General features: G+C 35.3%; 1 protein-coding gene across 2 annotated transcripts in view; it reads right to left on the minus strand.

Moving 5' to 3' along the window:
- Window positions 1–12,910, minus strand: part of F13A1 (coagulation factor XIII A chain) — a 163,844-nt gene that overhangs the window by 87,347 nt on the left and 63,587 nt on the right. For both annotated transcript variants that reach the window (XM_025445092.3, XM_035710518.2), the window contains exons 6-7: window positions 3,550–3,668; window positions 862–969 (exon numbers count right to left, since the gene is read on the minus strand). In XM_025445092.3, coding sequence (XP_025300877.1) covers window positions 862–969; window positions 3,550–3,668 — 227 coding nt within the window. The remainder of the gene's footprint in view (window positions 1–861; window positions 970–3,549; window positions 3,669–12,910) is intronic.

Raw genomic sequence — 12,910 nt, forward strand, 5'->3', positions numbered from 1 at the left:
CACTAAAGGTAGGATCTATGTGCTGTGTTTGTCAGGACAGTCCAGGACCACACAGAACTTGGGCATCACATTTTTTTGGGGGGGCATCACATTTAATCCACTTTCCCACCTGACCCCCAACCTTCCCATTCTTGATAATTCTATCTCCTCTCCTGGAAGCTGTTCCATTGTAGGATCTCTGCATTCTTGAAGATGTTTCAAGATCTCCTACAAAGAGCAGCATGGGAAGCAGAAAATGTCTATATTTGGAGTCAGGAGACTTGGGTTCCAGGTGAGGCTTTGTCACTAACAAGGCTTTGTTGTCGCTTTGTTTCCTAACTTATGAAATGGCATGTGTAATGTCTGCCCTACTTATTTCACACAGTTAATATGAAGAATTAACTACAAACTATAAGCTAAACTAACTTTCATAAACTGTAAAGCCCTATGGTGAGGTATCATTATAATAGAAGCTAAGATTTAGAGTCATTTACTTCTTTATTCTCTCTATGGGTGTGAAAATGGAGAAATGCTGTGTCTTGCACTTTTTTTTTCTTTTTTTGGAGTTCCTTGATGTTTGTTTGCTTGATAGATTATAGTCTTTGACATTTTGTCATGGTCACTCCTCAGTTCCTAAGCAAGAGACTTAAGAATAAGCGGCCTATAGTATCATGTCATCTATCACCAAATTTCTGAAGCCAAAGAAACATACAGTATGAGATAAGATTTTGTTTTATAGCACTTGACAAGTTCAGGGAATTCAAGACTCTTACAAATAAAAGTTTAAGCATAAGTCATCATTTCAATGACTCTTAATGAACTGACATATACACCGAGGCAAATAACATGTGTAATTAACATTAGTAATCAGTAGTTTCTTACCATTGCAGACCCAACACGGCTGACTTTGATGGGATTCCCTCTACCAGAAAGGTCCATTTGTGCTTTGTCCATCACATATAGGCAAGCATCAAGGATGCCATCCTCAAACTATTTGGGAAAAATTTAAAAATTCAATGAAAAAAAAAAAAGGAAACAACTTAATGTCCATCCACTTTGCAAGCCCGATATTGTCTGTCAAAAAACAAAATGAAAGCACAACCTAATGTTTAGAGATGTGTATTTCCCATAATCATCCGTAATATTTAATATGAAGTATTAAAGTAGAAGGAAGAAGACATCATCTTTTGTTTTTCAGTAAAATGAATAAAAATTTAAAAGCAATCTAGAAACAAACAGAATTACTGGAAAGCTGGTATACTCAAGGACCATGAGTACTTGAGGACCCTGAACAGGACCTGAAGTTCTTCAGAAAATTGTACAAGTTAATTTAGAAAATTTCTCTAATATGTGGGTTCTAGTGCCCAAAGCAAAGGAATAAACAATGTACCAAAGTGAGGCTAAAACCTTAAAACTTCAAAGGTTACTTGAATCCTTATGCTTCTCAAAAATAAATGACTCTCAGGTGTATCACAGGGAGGTACTCGAGGCCTGTATACCTTGCACAGAACATAACAGGACACCTCATGTCACAAATGCCTTCCAAGTTTTCTTCTCTTTTAAAACAAGGTAGACTTCAGGGTCAAAGACAGGGTAGGGAGGCCTAGAGAAAGATTATATTATCAAGGGAACAGCCTGGTAGTCAGTTCCATTGCAGGATCTCTCTGTTCTTAAAGATGTTTCAAGATGTCCTATGGAGAGCAGCATAGAAGGCTGTTCATAGTTCATTTTCCTTAGAAAGAACTACTGGCCCCATGCAACACAAGGACTTTTTTTTTTTTTTTTTTTTTTAAGGAACAAGGTCAAAGTAGTAATAAAATGGCAAAATGGGGAAATTTCACCCATACCGTACCTCAGTGTACAAGAGATTTCCCTGAATACAAACACCTTGCATATCCACCCAAATACTTGTGACAGAAACCATAGTCTTAATGGCTAATTACTGTATAGTTCTTTATTAAATCCAGTTAAGATACCAACTTTCTGGGAACCCTAAACTGATGGAATGGATACAGTAAAGTTAGGGCACGAGTTCTTCAGGTATATAAAGAACTCATTATTCTGGTTCTTATTAAGTACCATCTCTCAGTCTGGGACACGAAGCAGTGAATTGGAGAGGTAATGAAATAGTCACAGAACTGCTTGTTTCCCTGCATCATTGCTTGGCTGCTTGTTTGGACTGAAAGACTCAAATTAATGGACTCTGAATGACAATAGAGACTGATGGTGGCCATGTTCAAGGGTGTCTACCCAAAGGCTACTCAGCATGCTGGTTGAGGAGTACCCTGATTATGCTTAGGACTCTTTCCCACTCCTCCCTGTTACCCACCTTGGTGACTTTTTTCCTTATTACCCCTCTACATAATGTCACTTTGGGGACATAAATAGAATCACACCTAAACATTAGGAATTAGAGCACTAGACAATAGGCAATATTATAGACTTATGTCACTCAAGAAGTGAGGCCTTGTAACCAGGGAGCTTGGGGGATCCAAAAACAGGAGAAAAACACACAGATGATTAGTTTGGCAGGACATCAGAAATACAGGTGGACAAACCTGAGCATTGGGTATGCAATTCTCAGTAGTCTGGGTGAAGGAGTGGATCATAAAGTCAGGCAGACAAGGCAAGAAGTAGTAATGACATAGGTTCCAATGGCCAGGCTGGAGCAGGGGTAAGGGATGCAAGGAAAGCTTACACGGAAGTCAAAAGAAGCCACCAGAAACCAATAAAGTATCATGTGATTGATGAGGCCAGGTTCCATGAAATCTATGCTCCTGGATATCCTGAACAATGGTGCACAATTCCAATCACCTCTGCCAAAACTCTGAGAAATGACACACTCGTTTTTCTCATGTTGCTAATGAAAAGTCTTTGCTGAACCACAGGACATGCATTCTTATGGAAATATGGTAGAAATATCAGCCACTTGTTCCATTGTTAGAGATACCAAACTGAAATAGTTTGAATTATTGAATATCTTAAATGGAATGCCATTTGCTATTTTATATCCAGACAGTAATTTGAGATTGCAGTTGATAAAATGTCTCGAGGTGAAAGTCCAGTGGGCCCTCCTCTGATGAAATGGTGACTGTCTTTTCTAATTCTAATTTCTAATTTTCTACTATCTTATACTAACAAAAAAGGTGACTTTTTTGAGTTGAACACACACCTTGCAGTATCCTTTGCAGCATTATCAAACACTTTTCCTTATAAGAAAAGGAAAACTTCAGCCCATTCCATGTTGAAGAACAATGTCTGAGCTAATGAGATTTCACTGTTCTGAACGCCAAGCATTTCTCACTAGAATGCCATGTTATCCGTAGAATCTCTGATCTCCGTAACATTGTAATACCCGAAGATATGTGCTTTCAGTGGATGAATTATGCAGTTGCCTTTCTAAGTCTCTACTCCTGGGCTGTCTGTCTTGGAGTCTCAGATCCTGAAAAGTAGGAAATTGCGCATGTCTGAGATCGACATGTGGCACCTTGTAGTGATACATGTGACAAAAAAAAAAAAAAAAAAATAAGGAAAAATGTCCTTGACAATGACAAATTTTAAATGGCTTACCTGACCGTAGCTCCAGCTTCTACTCTTGATGTCATTGAAGTCTCCATAAAAAATAACCCCAATGTCATTCAGGACATACTCTTCTCTTTCTTTATCACCATCCAGGTACACAGCATCCTCTGTGTCAGAATTTAAACATAATGACCATTACCAAACCAGGCCATTTTTAGATACTCGCAAGTTTGTTCTGGTCCTAAGCTGCATTTTAATCAATTAAATTTAAAAAAATGTCTTTTGTTTCACTAAAGAGAGCTCATTTCCTGATACGTAATTTCAGCAATGGTGAATCTAATCAGTAGCCAAGATCAGCATGTAAAGGATGACATTTGTTAACAAAATGCTGACAAACTCTGGCTCTTTAAGTTCCAAGTAGCACAATTAAATTGACATGTCTCATTAAACATTTTTAGGATTCTGGGACATTAGTAGTTTCAGAATCAGAAATCCATGATGCAGATGAGAATCTGTATCACAGATCAAAAAATAATTTCCAAGCTATTAATGTTAATAGAAAACTAGCTAAACTGAAATTAGTTTTAAAACAAGTCTGAAATGTATTAGAAGAATGCACTATAGTCTGTCCTGCCTGGTGTGTGGTCCGTCACTGACAGGAGGAGGCAGGCTGGAGGTCATCTCCTACCAATGAACAGTCCTTGTGGATGTGCTGGTAAGTGTGTGTGTCTGACCAGCCTCTCGAGTCAGCTTCCTCCACCGCCAGGACTTTTCTTCCCTATGGCTATAATCTCAGGAAGGCTATACTCCCCATCTTTCTTTTAGTAATTGGCCTGGTACTTATTCCCAGACCAGGTATGAAAGCAACAAAAGCATCACTAACAAACGCAGGACCATACAGGTATAAATCATACTCAGGTAAATTTGCATGTTTGGAATATGGATTCCATATTTGGAATGTTTGATTCTGTGTTTGATTCTGACTGGGTACATGGTTTATTATGTCCCTCTGGCTCCCTGTTACCCTTTCAGCGTTCTTCCCTCTTCATTCCATGATAAGACTTTTATCACTCTCTTTGGAGTAACTGTCACTCTTGGCTGCACATTAGAATCATCTGGGTAGATTTAAAAATTTCTAATTCCTCCTGGACTGAACTCTAGGTTGATTAAATCAGAATTTATGGGGGCTGGGGGCAATAGCCAGGCATCGAGTGTGTGTGGTGTGTGTGTATGTGTGTGTGTGTAAGTTTGCCTTCTAATTTTATTCGTTTGTTTCAACCTCTCCAGTGATTCTCATATGCAACCAAAACTGGGAACAAGTGCTCTAGCCCTTTGCTATTCAAAGAATCATTGAAAGACCAGTGGCATCAGCATCACCTGGGAGTTACTGAGAAATGCAGAGTCTCAGGCCTCAGCTCAAAACCTACTAAATCAGACTCTGCAGTTAACAAGATCTGCAGGGGATTTATGCACACATTAAGGTTTGCAAAGCAGTGCTCTGTCCAACTAGCTTAGATCCTTATTCTGGGCTCTATCTTATATAGTCCAGAAATCCTTCGGAGAGTCTTTGCTCTTAACTCCTCACCAGTACTTTTGTTATATCTTCCTCTTTCTGCTCTCTACCTCTTGCCTTACTATTTGCCTGGTTTTATGTAACTGTAAACACACACACACACATTTACGTAGGTACTAATATCTAATAATTGCACACTTGATATGTGTGCAATTTCACAATCAAAATAATAAACATATCCATTACTGCAAAAATTTCCTTGAGTCTCTTTGTAATGCCTCTCTCTGGATTCTCTCTCTGACCTCCCACTCCTGCCAGGGAACCATTAATCTGCTTTCCGTCGCTGTAAATTCATTTGCATTTCCTAGAATTTTATGTAAAAAGAATCCTCCAGTGTGTCCTTTTTTTGGGAGTCTAGCTTCTTTCACTCAGGCCAGTTGTCTGAAATTCATTCATGTCACAGCAATAGCTCATTCATTCCAAAGCCATTTTATATTTCCAGGAAAATTAGAGTTAATGACAAATGTGCTGCAGGTTTCCCTCTGCCCTTGCAGATGTGAGCTCTGGTGCTTCATTCTGGCCTTTCAGGGTCTGGAGGGAGAATGCCACTGTTTCACCAGCAGTCTGTACCTGGGGACAGTATGGCCCCTACACTGAAGTGAGAGCTTCTTTTCCAAGTGAAACAAACCCAGAAGTGGAAACTGAGGTTGAGGTCAATACTTCTGAGTAGAAGCACAAAAGAACACTTTTAATAGAAAAATCACAGGAGAGTGTGTGTGAGGGGCATTGACCATTTATATGCATAGTCCTCCACCTGGAAAAAAGGCCACTTTTGTTTTTATCCTTTTATAATAGTGGCCTAACTGCTGTGACCATTGTAATAATAAACTTCTTAGTCAAGTAGGTTTCAGATGCCTGTTAGTGACCTAGAACTCTCCTCTTAAGATCAATGAGGTCTAGGAGTGCCATTTGGGAATGTGTTTTTAACATGTTTTCATTACAATATGAGAAGTTTATGGCCTTGTCCTATAAAATATTAGAAATTAGATTGTATTTTGAGCTGCTATAATTTAAATGATCGGTATAAAAATAGATTAATGGGTCAAAATAGAGAGCTTAGAAATAGATGTTATTGTTTGCATGTTTCTATGAAATTAATGTATGATAAAGAAAATACTGTAAATCAAAGAAGATGACTGGAGTGATTATTAAATTTAGCTGAGAAAATTGTGAAAAGTATATTTTTGTACATCAAAATAAGTGGCAAATTAATTTAAAATCTGAATTAAAATGGAAAGCATAATAAATTTAAAGTAAAATTTAAAAATTAAATATTAAAAAATTAAATATTTGGTCTCTAGATGAAAAGATTGTATCTGAACAAAAATAATAGAAAAAATTTTTTAGAAATTTAAAATTTTTATGTATGTATGTATTTATTTATTTTAGAGAAAGAGAGAGAGGAGTGTGAGTGGAGGGAGGGTGGAGAGGGAGAGGGAGAGAGAGAATCTTAACCAGGCTCCATACCCAGCACAGAGACTAATGCGGGTCTCAATCCCACGACCCTGAGATCATGACCTGAAGTGAAATAAAGAACTGGGTGCCCAACTGACTGAACCACCCAGGTGACCCTGAATGATTTTTTGTAAAAATATAAATAGAGAACTTGAATTTCAGATATAATACAATTTAAAAGTGCATAACAAACAGATAAATATTAGCAACAACAGAAAATGTTAGCAAATTTTCTTTATATATAAAGAATTCCAATAAATTGATGAGAAAATCACAAAGTGCAATTAAAAAGTAAGCAAAAGGAAAACCAGTTCACAGAAGAGGAAACGCAAACAGAAAATAAATGTATAAAAGCAATTTTAACTGGGTAGTAACCCAAGAACTGCAAAGGTTTACAAATAAATTTTTATCCACAAGAATACAATTTCAATCTATTTTTATACTTTTACAGATAATATTTTTTTAACTTGACTTTAAAGTTTGGCTTTTTCTTTGAAGTTCTGACATTTAAAAAGTTTGCATCTAGGTGGAGGTCTTTTTTTCATTTGCCAGGTTTGATATACTCTGATCTTTACAGTTTGACAATGTGAGTCTTTCTTCAGCTCTGGGAATTTCTTTCTCTTTTATCTTTGACTATTTTCTTCTTTTTATTTTTCTGTATTTTCTTATAATAAAATGTCTTTTAGGCAGATGTTGAACTTTCCAGGTGTTCTCCATGCCTTTTCATCATACTTTACTCTCTCTCTCTCTCTCTCTCTCTCTCTCTCTCTCTCTATATATATATATATATATATATATATATATATAATTTAAGAGAGTATGATAAGGGGCATAGAATATGTATATATTTTATTCCAGATAATTATATAATATTAAAGGTGGGGAGCAAGAAGTAATACCATCAGCATCTCTAGAAGAATTGGGGAATTCCTGGAACAAAAAAATGGCCGAATTAAGTATGGTATATAATGAAGAGCTGCATAAGTCATTGAGAAAATCTCTATATATTGTTAGGGAAGGATATCCAGGATCTCTTGTTAGGTTAAAAAAGGTGCACAAAAATGTACATAGTTTATTACCTTTCATTTAAGAAAGGAAGGAGGTAAATAGGTAGGCATACATATTTACATACATACACGCATGTGCTTGTATTTTTAAATGTAGAAATAAGCCAAAAACTAACAAAATTATTATCCAAAGTGTAGGAGGGATTTTTGGGAGTTAGACTTTCTCTCTGAAGTATTTTTATTGTTTTGTAATTTGACTTTGAGGTTACATAAATGTTTTATAAAGTTATAAGACAAAACTAAATAGAAATCAAAGACAAAGCAATTTCTAAATAAATAAAGTCAAAATGAAACAAATGAACATGACTCTGTAAATAGATTAGTGGCTTAACCACAGAAAACCATTTCAAGTTACTTTAAAACAGAGTAATTCCACTGTATATCCCCAGTAGAATATAACATAAAGAAAAACTATAAAATAAACAAAATGAAAAAAAGAGTAAACTGTTTTAGTAAGCATATTTTTACTAATAATATTGATAATGATATTTTGAAATGGATATAATATAAGTAATCATATTAATGACATTAGAAATCAAGATTTGCAGGGTAAGAGAAAAATGCATAAGCAAAACCAAAGAAATAAAATTTGAAGCCTTATATTTTAACTTCAAGCCACTTATTACATAATATTCCTTTGCAAATCATTTTAGATTTAGTGCTATTTTTCCTCAATTGTTTTATTAATTTCTTTTTAATCCAGAGGGAAAGGCATTCTTTCATTTTTCTTTTTATAATGACTCGCAGGCAGGATATGATACTTAGTACTGCAGCTGCCAGAAATTGCTATTGTAACTCCTGCTGCTACAGAGTAAGAGCTGGACTGATTTTGAATAATAACGAAAGCATTAAAAAATCTGACTTCAAAGGAAGTTTTTCTTTTAAATCTTTGTAAAATGGGGGCATCTAGGAGACACAGTCAGTTAAGAGTCTGACCCTTGATTTCGGCTCAGGTCATGCTTTCAGGGTCGTGAGATCAAGTCCCATGTTGGGCTCTGCACTGGGTATGGAGCCTGCTTATGATTCTCTCCCTCTGCCCTGACCCTAAACAAACAAACAAACAAACAAACAAACAAACAAACAAACTCTTTGTAAAATGGCTATCGGACTGACTCATCCTTGGAAAGCATCGTACCTGAATGAAGTGCACATGGTTGCTGGTCTTCTCAGCCCCATACATTTCTGTAAGTTACCTGTGTTTCTGTGTTTCCTCTCCTAAACTTATATACATAGTCTTTTTCTGACTCAAAAGAAAGAAAAAAGTACTTAGGAAAAGAAAAGTGTATTGAATAAATAAATTTAACGCATAAAATTATTAAATACTTTTTAAATGGTGTAACTTAGTCATTTATAGCATGTCAAGATAAATTCAAAGAATTTTTTTTTGAAAATACTGCCTGGAGCTTATTGTGTAAATGTAGGTGTCTTGTAAAATAATGTTGAAACTGTATATTGACACATTTTTGGTCAGATTGCATCAGGTTTGTTTTGTTTTTCATTTGAAAATGACATTAGCACTGATTAACTTCATGATTACCACATTTTAATATCAAGAGATATATATCAGTGCAATAATACTACAGAAATCCTAATGACTATAAACTTTGGGGTGGGCAGCTTCTTTGTTTCCTTCTCTGTTCATCCTTGCAATTAAGTTGTTTCTTGACTAACAAATCCTTTGATAATTTTAGCCAGAAATTAGTCTCTTAAGCTATTTTTGAGTGTAGATAGTGTGAAATAAAAATATTTAGCTTTGGTAATAACTTTTCCAAGATAACTTCACTCTAGAAAGATATTTTTCAGTGCTTTTATTTTATTAGAACATGCACCTCTTAGGAAATATTTTGTAAAACTTAACTTTTTTTTTTTTTGTATTCTTGCCACCTAAAAGGTTGGGATAGTTGGCTTGTAATTAAATTGCAAATTTAATATCACTGTTTGTTTTTTAATTCAAAATATAGGTATTTTTCCTAGTACATGTGATGCCACTGCAGCTGTAGTTGCAATTCCTTTGATCTTCTAGCTACCATTCATTTCTTCATAATTTACAATGAAGAACGTGAGATTCAGTGAATGCAGTTACTAATCCTTTTGAGGGATGAATCTCATTTCACCAAAATTAAATTGTATTTGCACTAAAATAATGATACAAGTTGATGATACACTCTGGAGTTGGAAGACCTCTTCACTTAAGAAGAGGCTTAGTCAGTTAAATTCTAGGTTACTCCTATTTTGTTCACCCACTGGGAAGTGTGATTTTTTAAAATATTGAAAGATGGCCATTCTAACCACCATCAAATATCTCTGTTTTAGGGAGATATAACATTAAACATTTAAAAGATATGCATAAAGGGAGGGACTGGTTATCTCCTCCCATATTATTTGCTTATTCTTCTATGGCCTACAAATACATTTTTGGAGGTTTGCTTTCACCATGATTTTTCATCAACGCATACTATTAAGAGATTTTTTTTTCTATTTATACTAGTCCCTGCAATTCTATGAAAGTGTTTCAATCAGAGCATACTACGATCATTAGAAATCTAATTACATTATAATAAAATATCAAACAAAAGTATTTTAGAAAAAATAAATTTAAGTTGCAAATATCAATAATAGCTAATGATGCATTTTCTCTTTAAAAACCCCCTTTTCAAGTTCTATCCACTGAAAAGAACTAGAAGAAACAACCAATATAGTAGCCATGGGTCTCTCGAGCCTGGATTATGGTCTCTAAATACCATTCATATCCCTCCCCCCTTCCTTACCAGAAGGTACTCAGGTTCCCTAAGAGAAATGACTCATTACAAATCTGGGTAAGGAAATGTATAAGACAAGCTTGAAATACTTCTTCCTACCAGAAAGTAAAAAGGCTATGAAAGATTCTAGGAGTCATGACAAAGGAATCAAATAAACTTAAAGGAATTCCCACTGTCCAAGAATAAGACAATTCAAATATCAAAAATAAGTCACTGGAAAGGATTAAAACACAAAATGTCAATATTCATAAATTTATAGTAATTTTTAAAATTCATTGGTTATCTTTGCAGGGTGCTAAAAACCAACTCATTATTCTGATAACTTAGAAATAAGGAAAGAGACACATATCTAGACTCTTATATGAATACTACCTCAAAGCAACAAAATAATTGATGCTAATAAATGCAGAAGGGATGGTAGATTAGAATATCACCATTTTGCAATCCCTAATGAAATAATGAATCTAGGCTGAAATCACTTGTTAAAAATTAGTGAGGAATTTCATAATGGATGGATAAAACTGACAAAGCCTGACCCTACTGATAAATCTAAACATCACTAAGAGTGAAAACCAGACATTATGTATTGTCTATGGGATGGATGCCCTGGGAAGCATATAGCATGACTTACATAGTATTCTTGCTCTATGTTCCCATCCCTACCACAAAAAGAAAATTATTTTCTTGAAAATAAATCTGATTCTCAGATTTTTAACAGAAAATAGGGGCTAGAGTAATGTTACATGACTAACAAGGCATAGATGTAGCAAAATCTTAATAATTACTGAGACTGGGAGATATGTAAATAGATATTCATTGTACTACTCTTTCTACTTTTGAGTTGGTTTGTAAGTTTTAATAATAAAAGTAAACCTTGCAAAGGGCATAAAAGAAAACTTGAATAAATAAAAATATTTAAATGTTTCTAGTTGCTTGTGAAGATTCAATATTGTAAAAATATAGATTCTACCCAAATTAGTTTCTATAGCCAATGAAAACCCAACCAAAATTTCACTGATTTTTTTTTTTTGGAATTTTGCATGTTGATTAAAAAGTTTATCTGAAAAGACAATGCGATGAAAATAGCTCAAAAATAAAATGTTGAAAATGAAGAAGGATGGGAGGACTCCCTCCCCCGTCACATGGTAGATTGAACTTTGGCCCCAATTCATCTGTTCCTGTATTCATGCCTTTGCCATGTAACTACTAATCCTTCTTCCTAAAGGTAGAACATCCCCCTCTTGACTTTGGGGCTTACTTTAGCTAAAAGGTGTTGTCAAAGTGATGTAGGCAGGGGATTGGAATGTGTTTGCATACTTGAGCATATACTCTTGCATGTCTGCCATCACCATGAGAAAAATATGCCCTAGCAAGCCCACTAGTCTCAGGAGGATAAGAGACACATGGAGCAGAGCTCCTCTATAGCTTTGTGGTGAGGGGTGGAGCCTCTCTGGTTACTCTCATCCAAAGCAGAGCTGGCCAGTCCAGCCCAGTCTCCATGAGCCCAACCACAGACAAGCCCCCCAGATCCATGAGATAACATGCTTGTTGCTGTAGACCAGTGACAATTTCTGGTTCTTTCTTATGTAGCATTACTATGATTATAGCCATCTATTCTTTTTTTTTTTTAATAAAGATTTTATTTATTCATGAGAGACACAGAAAGAGGCAGAGACACAGACAGAGGGAGGAGAAGCAGGCTCCATGCAAGGAACCTGATGTGGGACTTGACCCTGGGAATCCAGGATCAGGCCCTGAGCCAAAGGCAGACGCTCAACCACTGAGCCACCCAGGCATCCCTGATTATAGTCATCTAAAAGAAAGCTATAATGAAAACTGATTTTGACACAGTGATAGATAAATATATGCATAGAGCTAAATGTATATTAGATATTAGTAGATGATAAAGATGGCATTTAAAAAATCAATAGGTAATGATAGATCTGATCAATAAATGATGTTTTGACAACTGGCTATTCCTGTGGGAAAAAATTTTCAGTAAGATATTTTTCTCCCACTAACACAAAATTTATCAATAGATTTAAAAGATTTGCATGTGTCTCTTCCTGCCAACCCTTAATTGTTTAAGGGCAGGTTTAATTCACCTAAATTGTCCTGGACATGAACCGGTCAAGAAATGTAATACTCGATAAATATATAAAAAATGTTCAGTTTCACCAATAATTAGAGACACATGAACTAAACCATGAAATGTCAATGTAATACCATATTTTGCCCATCGTATTAGCAAATATTAAAACAAATGGCAATACCTGATGTCAATGAAGGTATGAAGATTTGGTATTCTCTTATAGTGTGGCTGCATTATAAACTACAGCAGCCTTTTGTAAAGAGTAGTTTGGCAGTATCTATGCAAATTTACAATGTGAACTGACTTTGACCTAGCAATGCCATTTCTAGATATTCATTCTACAGAAATAATATTGTTTAACATCTATTGTTTAACATTCAATATAGCATGGTATGCTACAAATGAAAAATGGGAAGCAATCAGAGTATTTGTAAGCAAAAGACCAAATTGATTATGGTATAAC

The sequence above is a fragment of the Canis lupus genome, chromosome 35, assembly GCF_003254725.2.
Source record: "Canis lupus dingo isolate Sandy chromosome 35, ASM325472v2, whole genome shotgun sequence".
Classification (NCBI taxonomy): Eukaryota; Metazoa; Chordata; class Mammalia; order Carnivora; family Canidae; genus Canis; species Canis lupus.